This window comes from Halyomorpha halys, unplaced genomic scaffold (assembly GCF_000696795.3).
Source record: "Halyomorpha halys isolate HHAL.00 unplaced genomic scaffold, Hhal_1.1 Scaffold299.1, whole genome shotgun sequence".
Lineage (NCBI taxonomy): Eukaryota > Metazoa > Arthropoda > Insecta > Hemiptera > Pentatomidae > Halyomorpha > Halyomorpha halys.
The window spans coordinates 813,947-835,864 of NW_027107963.1; the positions used below are offsets into that span (position 1 = coordinate 813,947).

At 30.1% G+C, this 21,918-nt stretch overlaps 1 protein-coding gene across 1 annotated transcript in view; it reads left to right on the plus strand.

Annotated features, from left to right (window-relative positions):
- Nucleotides 1–21,918, plus strand: part of LOC106680938 (zinc finger protein 391) — a 204,513-nt gene that overhangs the window by 153,586 nt on the left and 29,009 nt on the right. Inside the window, exon 6 of the mRNA XM_014420980.2 lies at nt 9,437–9,602. Coding sequence (XP_014276466.1) covers nt 9,437–9,602 — 166 coding nt within the window. The remainder of the gene's footprint in view (nt 1–9,436; nt 9,603–21,918) is intronic.

Genomic DNA, 21,918 nt, shown 5'->3' on the forward strand with positions numbered 1-21,918 from the left:
GGAAACATTCGATAAAACATGTAATATTTTTAAAATATTTAAAAATTTCATTTGTGAAAGAAATCATAAAATAGGTAAAGCGATGTCATCGAGGCAGGTCATATCGTATCTTCTACTACTTTATGGGTTGATTCTCGGATCAGATAAAAGTATCAACTACCGGGCTACCAATAAAACTTTATTGCCACCGGTAACTGATCAGATCCTTGTACGATACTTGTCTTGACAGATATATATTTTTTTGTTCCTTTAACAAAGTTCTATAGGATTAAACAATGTATCCCCTCCAGAAATATTTAACTGGCTTGGCAACATTTCAAAGATAGATTAAAACAAGAAACGTAAAGTTTTTCATTGTAAGATAATTATAAGGACGGTAGTGAACGAGAGATAAAGCGGCTAATGGAAAGGTGAAGAGGGAATAAATAAAGGAAGAGTGAGACGAGATGTTAAAAAAGGGATACTATCTCCCTCTCTCTCGGGAAGGATAAGAATCCTCCTGACTGCGTGTTTTTTACATTTTATCCTCGGATAGGGAAAAAGAAAAATCCTTAATGACTCTTTCCAATGATGTTTTAACCTCTTTGATTTTATTTAACTATATCCCAGTCACAAGTCCATTTAATGCCTAGTCAACGTAAGCGAGCGTATCCTTGGAGTCAGATTGTACCCTTTCATTGCCTTCTTAGCTCTAGAATTATTCTTCATTGGTAAAGGATTTAATTATAAATGGTCAGGTACCTGAGGTACAAGTTATTTAATAAGCCTGCGATTCGATCCAAGGTTTAGATTTAATATAAAGTTGATTAAGTCTTACAGTCTATATTCTATACTTATACTCTAATATAGAACAGTTGTGCATAAACTTTTAGCATAAGGATTTACTGGCCTCAAAAATTGATTGACGTAATCTTTTATCCTATGAAATACCACCTCTGTTCTCTCCGTCCACGAAGCTTAGAATTTATTCTAATTACCTTATAAGTTTAAGTGATATGCTTCAATAATGTAAAATATTAAAATTTCATATTTCTTTATCAATTTTTTTGAAACTCTTCGTTTATAATTTGAGGATCAGATAGCTGAGCGGGTTGAGGTGTGGGGCCCAGAACGCTTGGTTTAGAAGGTTGTGGGTTCGAATTCCAACCTGGATGAGTTAAAATTTAGTACGCGGTGGCCCTTACATTTTTACTTACTAGTATGCTAGGGGCTTTTTTTCGGGGATATTATAATAATAAAAATAAAGCTTCTTCACTTGTATTTATTTTAACATTATATAATTCGTACTTTTAAATATATATGGGAAGTTTTAGGTGTCCAAAAATCAGAAAAACAAATTAATGAAATCATTCAGGAAAAATATATATAATTTACAATTATTTGTAATTTACCATCGATTACTACACTTACATCATATTTTATTGTATCTATATCAAAATTTAAAAACATTCTAACAAGTTCGAAATTGGACCGTACCAGCTATTAATAATCGTTTTCAAAAATAGTCTTGTCACATTCCTTTATTCACAACTCCCAACCGTGAGATGGGGTCCAGGAATTTTAAAACCCTTTTTTAAATCATCGGATTTTCTCAGAGCGTACCTCCGGGTTAATAAATGAAGTTCGCTAATTCGGTGGAATGGTAGGACGTGATCTGGCTATCCACATAAGGAGGAAATGCTCTACAAGAATATTTATAGATGTTCTTTAAGGTAAAAAACGATCCAAAAAAAAAAGTTGCAGTATATGTTTTTTTATTCCTTTTTTTTTTTAGATGCCGTGTGCCTGGAAGTGGTGAAATATATTTTGATATGGAGTTACGAGTAGCATTGTATAGCAACCTGTTGGAACACTAGCTCCCAAACCCGGTCCCACAAACTGTGAAGGCTAGCATGCCCTGGGGCCATTTGTCACAGGGTCCCCACAACGATTGAGACACAAATCACACGGCTCCTGTACATAGTGGATTCACAAATTCTACCCCTGAAGATATTTCTCATCCCCTTTGATATAATATGACTCTATGCTTATCCTTCATCCGTTCCGATTTAATTTCAACCGGTCGGCCAAATGCTCCCTTGTATTTATGGACGTTTCAGTCTCCCACCTGCCTAGTAGTATAAATTAATTTTTTTTTCTTATAAGCTCCGGTGCTAATCTATGTTGGAGGTTAAACGTTTCCTAGGTTGTTCATTCAGAACACAGGCCATTCAGTTATTTTAAAACAGTTCATCTCTAAGACTGAGAAATAAACTTTAACATTGTAACTTTAACGAACTTTGTCAATCTAATAATCTAATTTATCCTTATAATAAAATCAAATATGTTGCAATAAGTTTTTTTTTTTTATTAATAAGTACCTTTTGTAAGTACAAATTATTATTTCTATTGTTTTTCTCAAAACCATTTTTTTAAAAATTATTATCACTATATAACACATATATATTTTAACCGGTCTCTTAATGGTAAACCTTCGAATTTCTCAAACACACTAATTTTTATTGTCAAAAGCAGGGTCCATTTTTTAACTACAAGGTATAGTATTTTTTAATTGCGAAGCTTTGGTTTTAACTTAATACGAGAGGGTGAAAGTTTAAGAGGCACAAAATCATTGGGGAAAATATGATTAAATACTGAACATAACTGTATACAATCATTTGGGGAAATATGATTAAATACTGAACAAAACTGTATACAACTTTCTTAGTGATTTTGAAATTAGCATCCAATAAATCTTCTAATGTAAAAAACTTTTACAAATTCCTTCTTTTTTTTAGCTTTAATATAATACTAGTGGTAGTAATTATTTTTATTATTTATATATAATCTTTACACTTTCTTGAGATTGGTTATTATTGTTTAAATAAAATAAATTTTATCAAATTTTAGTCTTAAAACAATTTTTATTTCTTTTTAAGTCTGACGTTTCGGCCTATTCGGCCATGCTCAAGGACAATCTTAATACAATTTTAAGACCACATCATTTTAAAAAACAACATTATGCAGGTTCTTCTACCCTGGTCATTAATTTCATTTCACAAATTAACCTCTTCATATTTAATTAAAAAGTAAAAGTTTTATCACAGTCAACCTTCTTGTGTTTTAAATGATGTGGTTCTAAAATTCTATCAAAATTGTCCTTAAGGATGGCCGAAACGTCAGACTTATAAAGAAATAAAAATTCTTTTGAGACTAAAATTGGATAAGATTTATTTATTTAAACTTTATTATCAATTATTTTTTGACTGAACAATATACATCAATTGGGTATCCTTGAGCCTGTCACTGAAGTAAGCTGTTAGAAGCTGTCCACTGTCTCATCTATTTTTTTTTTCAGCGTAATTCCAATGTTGATTAGAAAGATACAAGCTCTAAGTTTGAAGCCCTGACGAAAGTCCTAATGAAGACGATAGAGGCTTGAAATCAGTTGATGGCCCAGCTCTTGATGAGACTATTACAGCCACCCACACACTCCCTTCCGCTACAGGCTGATACCCTAATACAGACATCTGATGAGCTGCGTTGAAACCTAGAAGCCCTGATTGATAATGATTATCCCTAAGCATATATATCCATTTCCTGGCTCAGGTAAACTCAACCGGTCATGGGAAAAACAATCTTGAGCGTCAGTCGGGATATTAGCTGTCATTAGTTTTTTGTTTCCTTCCAAGTGCACTCTTCCCCTCTTTTTTTTCCATGCATCCCTGATATATCGGTTTCGGGAGTGCATAATTTAACCAATTTAATGGTCGGAAAATGGTTTAAATTTAATCATCTTTATGCGATATTTCAGTTAAATTTACATTATAAATCTTGTTGGAAAAAAAAAACAGATTTTAAAACTTATTCTATTTTATTTTTTTTTTACAATCGAATTTTATTTCAAAACTATTGTTTAAATTTTTATTATTTTCTGATTCTGTTGTATTAATAATTTACTTCTAACTTAGTTTTCTAAATATAAGAAAGAAAAGAATTTTTGTAAAATCATTACTCTGGTATTAAACAAATTATCGAGTCAAATATTAAAAATAATTTTCACTTTTAATTCTTTAAATTAAAAAATTCGAAATATATCTTAACTTTTTTTTAACTATAGCTTTAGGTGTCAATCAAGCTTGCCTAATAAATAAAACTGCAAAAGTTACATAAAGTTGCTTTAGCTTTTTACTACACAACTGTTTCACCACTGTAAGATTTTTATTTATTTATTTTTTTTTTTTATGATTATGAACCCTTAATTTACAGAATTCTTCTCTCAACTACTAACAGAAATATTTTCTTACGACTGAATTTCCTTGCTCCTGCAATATCAAGACTTTTAAATTCGATGAGATCTGAAAATAAACGTTTATGATGATTAAGTAACGTCTTAAAAATTAGGAGAAGTAGAAAACAAATAACCGGACCAAATCAAAATGTTAGTTCAATTTTTTTTTTATTGAAATTTACAACTGTATTGAATAAATACACAACACGTAAATGCCATGATTGCAATACAGTCTCCTGGAGGATCCACCCATTGGTAGAACTCTAATAAGAATTCTACAATAGATCTCCATATTCCATATTCTTTTACGAAAAACGCCTAGGAGCGTCTATTGTCAAATATAGAAATTTGTTGTAATCTGAGATTATAAGAAAATGAGGAGGAAGCAAGTTTAGAAAAAATTGGGCGTGACTGCTTAGAGAGATTATCATGGAAGTATTGATATCTGGTCCTGGCACAAATCGGGGGCATATGGAACATTAAGGTCCTAATGGTTAAAATGTTACAAAAAGTAAATTCATTGTTGTTTGTAACTTTTTTTTTATCTCTATTTCAATCTTCCCATTAAAATAGCTAAGCCTAAGAATCACATGATAAATAAACTAGTTGGTACTCGTAAGAACCTCCTGGCCACCATGTACATTGCATATCAAGGAGGTCAATTTAGACCATCTTTGCTTCCAGTTGCTCTTTTATAAGAATTTATGTGGTTTGTTCGCCTCTTTTAAATTTGGATAGAAGTATATGGCTTTTTTTTTTTTTTTTTTTTTTTGAGGGAGGATGAGAAGATGAAAATTAAGAATTCTGATTTTTTGTTTGTTACTTTATTGTTTCTTTCCTACCTTGTTGTAACTTTACTAATAATAAATAACAATCTATAAAACCCAGCTGACAGACAGATACTAGAGAGGAATATTATAAGGTTCCATTGAGCGGATACCGAACCATCGAGCGGCTGATTGCCGCCGGCGGTGACTGATGAAGGGCCCGGCCTTCTGTACACATCCAATCACCCGCTTTCTATTAACTTACTATCTCCCGTTGGTAATTAGTCTTGGATAGATCACGCCGCTACTTCATTTCGCTTCTCTTCATCTCCCTCGACATATATTATAGCCTAACTATATCCAACGGGATAACGAACTCCTGTTCTAGGGCCGAAAGTATAAGGAGCAATCAAGAGGTTATTTAAGATATTCTGAACACTTCCGAGGAATTTTGTTTTTGGTCTGCTATATTGTACGCCAAAAAATAACAAAATAATATCAAAGAGGAAAGCTAATAATCAAAATCGTTTCATAATTCGACTTCACGTTAAAAGCCGTCGTCATAATCGAGGCCTTTGTTGGGGCGTTATCATGGCAAAGCTCGGTCGAGGAAACTCATATTATAATGACTGATTTTTGCAAAAAACGGTTTATAAAACGATTTTCGTTCAAATTTTCCCAATCGTAAAAATAAAAAAAAAAAGGAATGATTTAGTTAACTAATCTATAATCAGAGTCAAGCAAATCTTTGTTGCGATAAAACTAGAAAGAAATTGTAATGGATATAATGCTTATTTGATAGGAACCATTAATAAATAAATATTTGATTTAGTGAATGATAACAATTTCTTCCTTATTACAATATAATAATTTATTTCATATTACATAGCAACGTTTCGGGAGATTTCCCCCATCTTCAGGCTGCTAAAAAATAAATTCAACAAAACTATAACCATGTGCTTGTAACAACATTACTATATCATTTACACTCAAGAACTAATTATAAATTATTTACCTGATAACAAAAAACTTATCTTTAACATATAATTATTCTCCTATAAGTCTTATTAGCTAATATCTTATAATATTATTGTCATTAATGAGTAAAAATTTTTTCAAATGTCCTACATTGCAGGAGAACAATTACCTTTCTGAAGGTTATCTTCCAATGTGATAGCAACCATATAGGCTATAAATTAATTTTCTCCTACCTCCTTTATCACCAAGATGAACATTAAAACTAAAATTAACAATTTTTCAAACCATTTCTATTCTATTCATTATATAATATTATTTTCTTTTACAATTATAAAAACATTGACTAAAATTAAAATCTACATTATATAAAAAAAAACCAACATTATAATTAAAACACTAATTTATCAAAAAACAAGTATTTATTTTTTAGCAGCCTGAAGATGGGGGAAATCTCCCGAAACGTTGCTATGTAATATGAAATAAATTATTATATTGTAATAAGGAAGAAATTGTTATCATTCACTAAATCAAGTTAATACCTTAAGATTCTTCCAGTCAAAGGATTATTAAATTTAAATAAATATTGTTTACATGACATTTTTTTCTTGTAATTTCATCGCAACTTAAATTTGATTAACTCTGTTTATGATTATTACAAAGATACAAAATAATGAATTTATTTCCAATTGGTAATATTTTTAAAAAAAGATATATTACTCTAATCTATAGGTAAACCTTCGATAAAAATTGTGTTAGACTTAAACAACGTAACATAAAATTCATAGCATTGTAACCAAAGTAAACAAGAGGGAACAGCAGGTCACAGATATAAGCAAGTATTAGGAGCAGGTGTAGCCTAAACCCGCATTCTTTAGGAGCTCTTGACGCTTTGGAGCTCCTGTTACTGCTACAGTTGTGGAATACTCGCATATCACCAATTTATCTCTGAAATAACTAACTCTTTTATTCTCTATCTTATATTGTACCCATATATAATATAGCATAATAGTATATAGTATATAGGGTCTATTTTAATTTATATATGGGGCGTTCGGTCGTAATATATGGTAATAGTTGGTTTTTTTTTTACGGCTGATTTCATCAATTTGTAAAAGAATCCTTAGAAAATATTTTTTCTAAAGATAATGCTATTAGGTGACATAAAACATAAACCATTTTAATTAAGAAACATTTTTACAAGTTTTAATTTTTTTTTTTTCCGCTTTGGGGAGAAGTCCTTTGTGTGTGGGGGTAAGTATTTGCGCTTTATAAATGTGACATTTTTTTTCACAACCCATATAATCTGAAATTAAACAGAAGATTAATAAATATACAGATATAAGTATAAAGATCGAATCCTTCTTTGTTGTAACCTCGCCTCGGTAGCGCAGTAGGCAAATGTGAAATTACAGTAATTATACATAAAAGTATATAACACATATTTTTTTTGTTATATTTTATTTTTTTATTGTTTGATTTTTTTCTGTGTATGGGAGTGGGTAGCTCTTTAGTAAGCCAATTTGCTATAAACTCCAAGGAACTGGGTTCGAATCCGGCTATGGCAGATGATTATTTTCTATTTCATTGTAGCCGTGAGTCAGCCCCGTGGGTCAGGATCCCTCCGAGGTCCACCCAGCCTCCCTCATAAAGTGGGCATCCATAATTGGGTAAAAATCTGGCGGTCAACCGTGATTCTGACTAAATCACAACCTCTGCTCTAGTTCCTTACAAAGTACTGCAGCTCTGACCCTTCATGGGGAGTGGAGTACAGAATTTTTTTTTCGGTGTTAGAGTTATTGTCTCGCGTTCTAAGCAGTAGCTGACTCGCTACTGCATATTTCCAAAAAAAAACCCTAATTATTAAGCCGTTCGCTAAACACTTTGCAGGATGACAAAATGTCAGACCTTCTTCTGAGCTAACAACTATTATTTAGTTCTACACGCGAACTTCAAGAAGTTTGTTTTAATTTGTATTTGTCTTAACCTCCTTGTATTTTTTACTTCGAGACAGTAATTGGGCAAGTAGTAGTTAAGAGAAATGGAGTGTTAACGACTCTGGGTTTAATTAGGAGCCTCCACTGCCCGTTCGCGGTGAGCTTTTATGGCTCTCGCATGTTTACGATGTCCTGCCGTGGGGCTCGTAACCCTGAGAACCGGGTTCCCGGCGTTACCCAAATTGTTACCGTTCCTCCATTCCAAAAAGGTTCCAGGACAGAATGTCTTTTAAGTATAACTTAAGGAAAATTACCTCGGAGGATTAAGAGTCTCCAAAATATATATAACAAAGTCTCTATCATTATCGTTACATTTTATTTTTAATAAAGCCATATTCATGTTCCAATTCTCAATAATAATCGACGAAAACAATAAAGTTCAACAAGAAAAACATTACAGTTTTATCGGATTTCCCAACTACAATGAAATATTTTAATCATCCCAAGTATCCTTTGAAATATTTTAATTTTCCCAATTCTTTTGGGCTTGAACTTTCTATTTCCCTGTTGCCAATGTTGAAATTTGGCAATACTTTTATTTTTTCCATTCAAGCACAACCTACACAATCGCATTCGCATAAATTAGAGGTGAGGGTATCAGTATTGAATTTTGGTAATTCTTTGAGTGCAATGTTTTATCACAATTTTCGCACTCTGAATAGGTTTTAAACCTTAGATTCCCTCCCAACTTTAATTTTTTTTTGTGAGGACAGTCTCCGCTCCTCCTCCTATGGTAATGTCCTTATTACTAATATTTTAGGACCTTCGCATTATTTTTGATGTTAAAAATCCTTCAAAGAGGTCTCTGTTAAATCCTATGTTAACGATTTAATTGCAGGGTCCATAATGAATAACATTGGGTTATATATTAGTATATATTTATTTATTTTTTTAAACTCTTATTTACTAAACTCTTACTTACTACTTGAGGACCTACACCGCCTCATAGTGGGAATGTTAAAATTTATTTCGCGAGGCTGCCCAGAAATAAATTTTGACTCACCTTAATAGGAATCGAACAAACTTTTGAACCATGCCCTGCTTCCAGCTCACTCAGCTATCATGTCCTCGAGTTATCTTATTAATACAAAATTACAGTATTAGTGAACAATTTACCCATCGATCTCTAAAGACAACGTCTGTGTTAAAAGGTTTCATGGACATTTCAGAAGCTTTTTACGATTATAAATAAAGTGAAAAACTTTTTACAGGTTTATTTAAACCTTATACCTTATCAACTTTTCGGGGTTTTGTCACATTTTCAGAATCACACTCTACCTATAACAATTTCTATTTATCAAATAGATATATAAACATACTTTGTGAATAAATTATAAATAATAAACTTTTGAATATATATATATTTAGGTTCCTATGGTATCAAAACCTTCATTATCAGAAGCTAACCCCTAATCCTCTGTTTTCAGGAGAAGCCTCACAAATGCAACCTGTGCTCCAAGTCGTTCCCCACCCCCGGAGATTTGAAATCGCACATGTACGTCCACAACGGTTCGTGGCCGTTCAGATGCAACATCTGCTCGCGAGGGTTCAGCAAGCACACCAACCTCAAGAACCACCTCTTCCTTCACACCGGTAAGTACGTGACGAGGCAGCGCATAACCTTGCGTCCGCCTCCTCAAACCGTGCCCGATGGGGTACTCTTTCGATATGCATGCTCCTCTCCTTTGACTGACTAGACAATAGGACCAAGCTCTCACCCAGGAAATGGCAGCTCTTCCTACATCCAACAAACTTTTCATAGCCGAGGTGTTTCGTGTTTTGTAAAATATGGGATGATGTAGAACTGCCTATGTTTATTATCATAGTTTTATTTTCAAAAAACTAACCATCAGAAATATGACAATCTTACTATAAAAACCAGTCAGCAAAATTAAATAATTTCCAAAAATTTTGACCGGGTTTCCTAACATACCATAGGTAAGGGAATATTATCTCAAAGTTGGATTGTTTCAAATAATTTCTTGTAAACTGATCCTCTAAATAGTGTTAGACCAATTTTGCGTACTATAACCTCTTTGAATAATTTTTACCACAATATTTGCAGTTTAGAATTGGTTTTCAAATTTTTCAACTTTTTTTGGTTTTTATTTAGGGAGGGAGGGGTACTTTTTCACTTGATGTCTCTGTTGTTGATGTGAGATGCTATTCCTCTAGCCATTGACTGATTATTTATTTAATTATATTTGAGGAACCCGATACCAATTTTGGAATCGTTAAATAATATCCTTACATAAATATTGTTTATAATCCATTCATCTAAAAGTATTTTAAAAGGATCTTCCTGATCCGTGAGCCTTATGCGTACGACGGTGTCGAAATGACCAAATTTAGTCAATGAATTATTCAAAAATATACCCAGAGACCGAAAAGACTGTAAAAAAAAGAAAGAAAAAAAAAGACAAGGTTAATAAACAGGTTAGACGCCGCGAGCTAAGCTTATGCTAGTTTATCGGATAGAATGTGGTTTATGGATGTGGCCGTATCGTGGGAAATATGTAAACCGGGGGCATAAAGCTGTCAGCGGGTGTCCTGCAGGGAGCCCCTATCTTCCCTAAATCATTTGTTCCCGTCGATGGTACAAATGTCATCCTCATCCTCGTCCTCTACCTCTCTTCGTTTTATCACTCCCTCGGAGGTTTTAGGCAATCTTATGGGGTCTACTTTTTCTTTACTCCCTTTGATTTAATATTATACACAGAGTGGTATTGAAGCACGAAAAAAAAGGGGGGAGAAAACAAAAAAATATAATTTTCAAAAACTTCGATTAACATAATTTTAATTAGCAATGATTTTTTCATATTATATAATAGAAATGCAATTAGTAAATAAAAAGAGATTGCGACGTTATAAAAAATAAAGGAACACATCTTCCAGAATATTTTCGTGAAATAATTGCTTCTTTATTAAAAGTTATTTATTTATTTTTATATTTTTCATTAGCTTCGGGTTTTCCATATTATTGCGATTAATTCTAACGACTCTAACTATAATTGTAAAAATATTACTATTAAAAAGATGCATGAGCAGTTAATGCATTTCACTATTATTTTGTATATATGAAATAAAAAGAAAAAATACATTACAAAATTAAGAAGTGAAAAAAAAAAAATATATATATCGAAATAATAAAACTACATCCAAATAGAAAACATCATGAACATAGAAGTAGAGTCATTTACGGTAAAATTTCAAATTTTAGTAAAAAAAATAGTTAGGTCTACTGGCTTACTAAATCAAGACAAAGAGTTAACCATTCTGAATTGATTTCTTTTGCATGTCTATAATCTCAACATGCTCGACAAATATTCCATATTAAAAAATAAATGAACTAAATGCTTCTTAAAATACATCCTGTAGCGAAATACACTGAAACTTCTCTATTACGGACACCTATGGAGAAGATGATTTTATTCGTTTTGTAGGGGTTTCCATCCATTTAAAGACAACACACAAATGAAATTAATAAACAATTATATACATGTTTTCAACATGAACTTTTCAAGTTCGGTAAAAATTGCTACTGTGATCAAATGTTTTATTATTTTTACTTTAATGAAACTAAAATAAAACAGATTAAGAATCTTATACGTATCATTGCATGTGTATGTTCGCTCTCTTTTCACTTCTTTTACATAATATCATGCATGAATGGTTTCTAATGTATGTTTTATAAAAAATAATTCTATTTTTCAGCAGCAGTTCATTTATAATTACATCACTACGTGGAGATATATAGATTTTGCTTATCCCCTAATATATTTGGCAAAGTACAAGGTTACAATTTCATCACAACACCAATGACTTATAAATTTAATTCTGAAATAGTTCGTTTTTAGTAATGTACAAACATATTTGATCACTTTTGTCCGTTTTAGAAAAATTTAAAGTGACATCCTTTGGCGAAAATTTATTGTGCGCTTCTGAAAGTAGAGGTTGCGTTATGTGAGAGGGGGATTCAAATGCGTTAAATGTGTACCTTGTTGGCCAGGAACATAATAGCACTGTCCATTAAGAGGGGTTTCCGTAATAGAGAGATTTCTGTTGAGAGAAGTTTCACTGTATTTTGAATATGTATTATAATTTCTTAACTTATCTGCTTTAATCCTGGTATGATTCATGAGTGGAAAGTAAGAGAAGGTGAATTATTAAAATATTAATATTTTCTGTGAGCATTTAAATATTTAACAGGGAATGGTAAAGTCTTCACTAAGGGTTTTTCTTTCATATAAGAAAAGGTCCCTTAGTTCTTCTGCAACGTAATTAAGTAAACATAATTCAGCGTGAAACAAAAATATAATGAATACAGCTGAAAGAAATATGTATAATACGAGGAAAGGTGATCTCTAAGTTCAATAGTACTTTCCTCTATTAAATAATTTATGACAATGGAAATGCATAAAATACCTAGGGCGGGAGTGAGACAGACAGCTGCTAGCCATTATGGCGTAGAGAGAGATGGCAAGAGTAGCAATATGCATAAATTATCTCGGGAAGGAAGGATAATATAGAGGATAGTTCTAATGACCCTCCCTTGGAGCGCTCCCTCGGTCCGATATGAATTATGTATTAACTCCTGTGTGTAAATCAGTCCCTCCTGCTACCGCCGTCGCTGTCCGATTAATTGGCTCCTCCGAATCCTGTCCTCTGTCCCTACAGCTTCTGGTAATCTTATAGGAAGTCTTTCGTGGATGTTACCGACGGGTCTGTGTACTATAACTTCTCAAACTCGAAGTACCCACTGTATCCTGATTTATCCCTTCAATACCTATAGCGTCCCTAGTAAATATTCTTATATCTAATGTTTCTAAAAATACATTCATTTAGTGGCAATGCATATTCAATTGATGCAAAATGTCTATTTAGTGTTTTACTTACATTTTTCGTTTTATAATTCGAGTAAAACGTTACTAAAACCTCAGAACGCCTTCAACAAAATGCTTATAAAAGTAAGATTTTGGGAAAAGACCAATTTTTACTTATTTTATGATTAGGCAGTAGTTCAAATGAAGCTATCTAGGTGCACTGGAGTAGCTAACGATATCAACTTCTTCTTTATACATTCTCAAAGTTATTTTTAGTTATTTAAATTAATTCTATTTTTTTTAATATTTTTGTTAAACAAAAATTCATAAATGAAAAAAAAAAATCTCTCGGCTTTTTAATTAATACCGTTCTTCTCCTTATAACACCAAAAGATAACAAAATTAATTAGTTAGAAAGAGTATAAACTTTTCCCAATGATGTAAATATAAAACAGACAAGTGAGTGGTTAACTTAACAAAAAATAAAATTAATATTTAATTTAAATACAATTATAAAAATTATTCTTGGTGTTACAACAGTTTCATATTATCACACATAATGAATTAATAAAAAAAAATTTTCATGTACCAAAAAAGATAATTTTAATAAAATATATACAGCTAAAAGGTTAAAAAATAAAATAACAAAACAATAGAAATTAGAGTAGGAGTTCAAAAAGTAATTCGTAATATTTTAACAGAAATTTCATTTTCAAAAGTACCTCTTTAAAGAGAAAAAAAAACAAAGATTAAAAGAAGTTATTCATATTACTAAATATTACAAATAACTGCAATCTTTTAACAATCAAATTGAAATTGTTTGATCATTTTCTAAACATACTGAACTGAACATATATTCTATTAACATTGATCAACAGTAATATATATTAATAATTGATTCAATAGTTAAATATGTTGATTAGATAGTTTTAATATTTAAAAAAAAAAATTGTAAAATACTGTGTACTTATGAATACGCGTGGGTGATCATTGCCGTTATTTTCCAATTCAGTAACTTTGTAATACACTAAAATTATTCAAGGTACCCTATATATATTCAATAGAATATAACTAACATAAACTTTATATAAAAACGAGTAAAGAATTGCCGCGAATAAAAAAATAAAATGAGACGTGAATATCTAACGCAAATCCATGGTTACACTTATGATAATGTGGAATTCATATTGAGCAAAGCGGTGGACGTTGATGAGCAGTTGTCATGTTCTCTCCCATCTTTATGACTTCAAGTAGACTTCTCCTGGGAGTTGGGGTTAATAAATGTATCGGTCTCTTTAAGGCGAATCGTATTTCTTACTTTTTATCTTTATATTTTCAAAAGATAACAGGGAAAAATGAATATATTTTTGCTACTAAAAAAATAAATATATTTACACTTTCTCATTTCGTATTTTTATAAAATAACTTCATATTCATGAAATAAAAAAAATTTAATTTATTTCTCGTGAAATAAAAACTTATTATTTTACTAATCTGGATATAAATGATAAATATAACAAATCATTAGAATTGTATTATTTATACATAAAACTATGGTTTTATAATTTTTAATTATATGAATGAACTATATATTTGATTACTATTGATCATTCAAATTAATGGTTGATTTATTTTAATTATCAGTTGATCAGATCCGAAGAAGTAGCTCATAATTACGTGTCATAAATGTTAAAACACCATGACAGTCAATTAGTTTAAATTGAAGTTGTCAAACCGTTCAAAAAATATTCCAATTAGACATTTCCACTTATCTGATGAATCATTGATTAAGCCATGATTTCTTTTTCAAATGCCTGTCTTATGCAGTCTGTTCTATTTTTTTTTTTATCAATGAATATAATACTATTAAAATAATTGAAGATGTTTAAAATATTATTATGTTTTAAATTTTGATGATTTGCAATGTTTTGTCTGTCGTTGCTCATAGTTGACGACCTAAAAGACACAGGTCGTCTTTCTCAACAGTGGTGTCTCTTTTTTTGTAATATTATTGATGAAAATTAATTTTGTTTGTGTCTGATAACTAAATATATTTATTTATTATTTTTATTTATTTATTGAATAAATAAATAATTTTATCATGAGATTGCCATCCTCCTGGATGATAAAATAATTACTGTTCCTTATAATAATCTTCCAATAAGTTAGGCCTATAAAAAAACATTAGAAAATTATTATAATTATTTCTTTAGTATGAAATAATAATAATAATAACAATTCATTCAATTGAGTAACCAATACATTAACATTTTCATACAAAGTGCTGATATCATTTTGAAATTATGACAAATATTAATATTGGACTCTAAATAATGAAATCTATGTTATCTTAAATTATAATAACGTTCTATTTGGTGAAAATAATGAAAAAATCAAATTACATTATAAGTGCGCGATATAATAAATGTATGCACTAAAACAATTTTATTGTATGAAATGACAACCTTAACTACTAATTAAAATAATATTTTTCGTATTCAATTACCAAGGTATTAATTGAATTGGGGTCTGACTCTTATTTGGTATTATTGATGTTGTATTTTGTGTCAGATATAACTTTATTCCAACATAATCATAAAATCAGTATAATGAATTCCTTATGCAATAGTTGAATTTACGTGATGGGATTAGAAAAAACAATGTAATAAAAATTATAACATACAATGTTATTCCATCCCGTGATTAAGTTATCACGTTTGTTCCTGTTGGAATAGATTTTAGGGAACGTTAAGGATTCCACACAACGCTTTAGGTTATGGCATGGCGGTAGCTGTTAAAAATGTTTATAAATTCATAAACATCCATTCCGTTTATTAATTATCATCATTTTGACATGATAAAAATAAACAAAATTGAACGATAAAGATTAATTGGTATCGAAATGAGATTAAATTATTCATAAGAGAGACTGGACTTGGAGCGGCCGATGGGCAGGTGTCCCTGCGGGACAAGTTATCGCGTGACACAGAGCATTATCATCTTACACTGTCGATGCCGAATCCCTATATATCTCCTTCCGCCCTTACAATATATATTTCGACGGAGTGCAATGTATCAAATATTCTGTCTACATCAGTCATCCTCCACGGACGTGTATAACCTACATTCAACCTACTTACAACATTAAATAGATATAAATAATCCTTTGTGGGAAAGAGGGGACACGAAAAACAAAACAACAATATGAAGGGGTAAGAGAGAAGGGGTATAAATTATTTTAGTGTAGCGTACCTTCTTGAGCCAGCAGGACCCCGGCGCCACCAAAATCTATGTTCCGGTCTTAATTGATTTTTGATTCAGTGGCCTGTTAGGCGCGTCTTCATATAACATCCTTTGCTATATACCTGATATATGTAGTGTCTTTCCTCCTTATTATTACCATAACCATGATATTCGACATATTAAGTAATTTGACGATCCAAATTAATTTATTTTTCACAGCTTCCTATAATTTAAATTATCGTAATTAAAATACAAAAAGAATCTTTTTATTCTTCCTGTTATCATATCAATTTCAAAATCTTTTTATACGTATATTTTTCAAGAATGAAATATAACCAATAAATAATATTATATGTTAAAAAGAGATTAGGATTAAATAGAGTAATTTAAAAAATAACTTGATTAAATAATAAGTTATAAGGCAATTAAAACAAATGATATTCACATAAATTGAGTCATATCGTTTATATGGATTATCTAAAAACATTTACGTGTTTAACGTTCATCATAAATTGAAATCATATTTTTATTTTTGCCTATACTTTTTTCATGTAAAAAATGGCTTGTGGCAATAATGTGACTAGCCACAATTTCAAGACTGGTAAAACATTTTGTAAAATGCTCTTTTATTGATCTATGAAGTGATTTATTGTATTGTTATTTGTATAGAATATGGAAATTGCAAAAAACGTACATTAAATGAAAATATAGAATTTTCAAAACTCCTATACTGAAACATAATATCATGTGGCTGGTATTCATGCCCTCAGCCCATCAAATATATATAAGAATACAAATTTCATAAATGAATGGAAACATCTAGTTTAATATTTCATCAGAAAAGGAAAATTTTAAAAGCTAATTGGAATGAATGAATCTGTGTCTTTAGTAAAAAGAACTAAGAATTAAGAAACTTAATTTATAAGATCAGACGTACATCAAACAATAAAAATAAAAAAACACAGGATCTAAACCTTTACCTAAAAACTCTCTGAACTATTTTTTATGATACAAATAAATTATACTAATCTGTAATCTGAACATTACAACTTATCAGACCCCCCCCCCTATTCCTCCTAACCGGGCTCTGGAGATTTAGCCCTTCCCTTCCCCGACGGTGGGCCTGGAAGAGCTAAATCGTTAACTCAGTGGGTGAGCGATATTGTGCGGTACCCTAGACTAGCGGAAGAGATAGATAAAGTAGGAGGTGCGACGGGGAAGTGGGGAGGGATGGAGGTAGGAGAGTGGTCGGATGGCAATGAGTGATTGACAGGCGGGGACGGGAACAATACCAGTCCCGGCTGCAGGCCATCAGGAGCTCATTCCTCCGCAGGAGCTCACTGCAGGAGCTACCCCCTCTCTGGCCCCGCCCCCGCCCACGCCCTCTCCTCCCTTCCTTGCCCCGGGGTTAGAGTAGCGATACAGCTGATGAATGGGCTCACGGTAACGGTGAATAGAATTTTTGGCTACTAGTCTCTCATTTTCCCAACTATGAATCGATTCAGAAAAACTTTTTTTTTTCCTTTTATGGATTGGAGTTACTAAATCGAATATTGGAAAAGCTGTTTCCACTACTTTTTGCCCTAAGGTTTTTAATTTTTTTAAACTTATTATTTAATTTTTGTTAATTCAATAAATCCCAGATACATGAATCGAAATATCAGGATGCATTAGTTGGTTCATTTAGGTTATCCTTAATTTGAACCTTATAACGTTCATTAGTTTATTAATATATTATAAGTTACTTCTTGTTTGAGAGTAGGTAATAATTTAAAAACTTAAACTTCAATTGAAACATTCTCTCTTTAATATTTTTATTCTTCTCTAACGTTTCAGTATCAAGAAGACTCGGAAATATTCCTCTTTTTACTTACATTTTATCTATCAACAATAGTAGTTCAATATTTCCACTATCAGTCCCTAAAATTAATAGACCTAGGTTATTTTTTCATTATATTTTCTATGTTTGCTATTATGCCAAAATTTTATTATCTTGTTTCATTTTTTATTTTGATAAACTGCAGAAACAATGGTAATTTAATTAAAATTAAACTTTTATTTAGTCACTTTAAATGTTATACAATTTAGCCTGTTATCACATTTTCATTAACAAAACCTACCTTCACTAGATTAGGACTCAGTTATGAATAATTTCTAGTGCTTAATACATTTCATATTTACTTTAAATCAACTAAATTAATAACTTATTAACTCAATTTTTTTATTTTTATTTACATTATTTTTATAACATTTTTAAACATACAATTTTTAACATATCTTTTAATTTATAATGTCCTTTAAATGGAAGCGGAAGGAAAAAAATATATCGTTTATTTCTGATTTTTTTTCTTTTAGAATGATATGTAAATAATGCATATACAAATCTTTTTTATCTTTGGCAAATAAAAAAGGTATTTTCAGAAAGTAATTTATGAAATAACTAAAATTGTATATAGTCATAGAAAAATATTAATAATACTATTTAAATTAAAAAAAAAAAATTACATTCCTAAGATATTTTTAACTGTAAATCACATCTGAATCATATTTTTTTTAATCTATTTTAACTAATATCTTTTTTATAATTAATTTCTTTGATTATTCTTAAAATTGTAACGTTGCAGAATATGCTTTTCATGATACATTTGTTATTATGAATTGTTTAAAGTGGATCAAGATATTTTTTTCTTTGTTTATAGGTATATGTTTTGCTATAGTTTTATCTATAATTGAAGATACTTGAATCCATTTCTCATGGCTTGTTTCAACTTAAATTTTCATGAGAAAATTTACCATTCAAGTTTGATGTCAATTTGTAAAGCTTAAGAAAGCGTGTATTTTTAAAAATAAATTTGTATTTATTTTAGAAGAACTATTGAAAACATGTTTAGAATTCCTAGGGTATTAAATCGTAATTATGGTTACAATATTCTTCTTTTGTTTTTTTATTTTAAAAACATTGAAATATTTTTAGGATTTTCATAGCATTCAACAATAGGCTTCTTAAAATAAAAAATCTTAAATACTGGTTCTAATTTTTATGTATGCTGGTATATATCGAAATCAAATATTATAGAAGATCCCTCTTATGGATTTTGTTGAATATTTTTTAGTACAAGGCACAACATTAATTATATTTTGAAAGGCGTATAAAACTACCTATCTGGTAGCTTAGTAGCTAGTCATTAATAGAATACGAAAAAAAAAGATAAGATACGAGATTGGAAGAAGTGGGGTCGTAGTCACGAGCTTAAGGTCGATTGAGACTTCGTGCTAGACCATCACGTAGTACAAGGTTGTAAATTAGCTTTTATGAATGGAAGCACTTCTCGTAGCCAAGGAAGTGAGCTCATGTTCACCAAAGACGTTAGAAAGTAATTTTATTGCATTTTCCGCAGAAGGCTTCTCTCATGACGATATGCGACTTTTATTGGATTGTAAAGTCCGGTACTTGGAACTTCGCCTTGTCCAATCCAGGCTCAACTTATTGATTCACAATACTCATAACTCATTTTCTTATTACGTGCAAAACAATATTCAGGAGCACGTAGAAGAAAAGTCCTTGTTAGGAAAGGAATAATTTATTAAACGACTCAAATAAATTAATAAAGGCGTTTATTTACAATATACTAAAAATAAAACGTTAATTACCCGCCATCAGTCGCAATTTTTCCATAATATCGTACATTAAAACTAAAAAAATACTTAGATATAAAGAGATCTAATAATTGAATAATTTTAAAAATACATATATAGGTTTTAAATATATGTTTGCACTAAAATAATAATATAAATTAAGAAACGATTCACTCTTTGTAAATTATTATAATCTTGACTGATTTTAAAAACACGAAAAATATACCTATCAATATACCAAAAAAATTATACAATGTTTTTCAATTGTATAAATCTTACTTTTTATTTCATGTAAGTTTTATTGGGAGAAAAAAATATCCTTCTACAACCCCGCTTTACACATAATATTCCTTTATCGACAGTTACATGGTGGGGAGGAAATATAAAAGTAGTATAAATTAAAAAGCTACTAATTTATAGTAAGGTATTTATTATGGGTATAAAGGACTATATATTACTACAAAGATGGTCGTCCTGAAGATGGGGGCGATAAAGGAACATTATGTTTATAGCAGAAAAGTTATAGGAAGGATTTTTTTCAAAACATAGCATAAAAACAAATATACAAATTATTCTAATTTTAGTATCTGAAAATTTGTATAGTTGCTAATTAAGGAATTTATTGTAGAATAAATTAAATAATTTTCTCTATATTAGAAAAGAAATGATTGATCTACCGGATAAAAAAACATGAGTACTTATACACGAGTATCTAAGAGTTTATTGTTAATTGAAATTGTCTAAGCGCTAACTTATTTTTTAAAATAATCTAAGCTTAATGTGCAAAAAGTGATGGCAAGTAAGACAAGGAATCCTCATTCATTATGATAAATGGATCTTCTGTGGACTTATTTTCATTTCAATGTGATCATTGCATTAAATAAATCTCTTTCGATATACATGCAAGTTAAAAAACAAAACCAAAAAAAAACTGGAAGCAATAAATTAGTACTGGTCTGTAAAAACTAGGAAAGCGATGCTGCACCCATAGCAGTTTTTTGCTATATCTAGTTATGATCTAATGACTAACCGCAAATGAAGGCATGAGAAATATCTACTAGAGCTATATCTTCTATATTTTATTTACTCAGTTATGCAAATAATAATTTTTTTAAGTTTTTATCATATTACTCCTATTATGAAACGTTATCAAAAATTACTGCTGCTTCTCACATGATTTATAAGTAAAGTGGGCATTGTTTTGCCATTTAAATATCCATTATATCAATATATGAATAACAAAAGGCAATCCAAGGTATCATTAACACCCAGATATACATATAGCATACCTCCTATATGTATGTACCAAATATTCAATAACATCATTACTGAGGGTATGAAAAAAAGAAAAAAAAAAAATATGAATAATTTCTTAACTAAATGGATTTATAGATTTCTTTATTTATAAGGATATTATTTTTAAGTTTTCTTCATAAGTAATAAAGCATAAAGTCATAAAGTAATATGTGTAATAAAGCATTTATCACTTGACCAGATCCATTTGGTATTTTTTCGTTAATCTACCGTTTTTGGTAACCAGATGGTTCTGACCTGTGAACAACAATGTAAAAATGATTACAGATAGGTTTTCCGAATTTTGGTTTAAATATTTAATGAAATAACCTGAATATTATTTTAGATTTAAACATAAAGCTATTAATATGATTGAAAATAGGAAATGAAGATTATGAATTTTTAAGGCAAAGAAGAAATTTTTTATAAAAGGAAAAGAAAAGATTATGTTTTTTAAATAATTGTAAAACAAATTTTTAATCATGTATGTAAAAATCAGTTCAAAGTTAAAAACATTTAAATTCTATATTAAGATTTACAAAAGGCATTTCGAAAGAGGAATTTCATAATTTTTATTTTGAGTCTTTTATCTGATTGAACCATGTTTCATTTTTTTTCTCTAGGCATTCAATTATTACCAGCAATTTTTACAATTGTTTGTTGTTAAAATTTTGCCTTGACTTATTTTTACTTAAAAAAACTTGATTATGATTTATTTATTAATGTTTTGTTGCTAAAAACTTTAATATAATTTATTTATATTTGTTCAACCCTCGACTATCTATTTTCTCTACCGAAAAAAATTTACTTTGTTTTCGTTTACTTAATTACGGGTTAATATAAATATTTTCACCTGTTTATTATTATTTTTTGCAAAGTACATATAATATTTTATTTATGTAATCATCATTCTT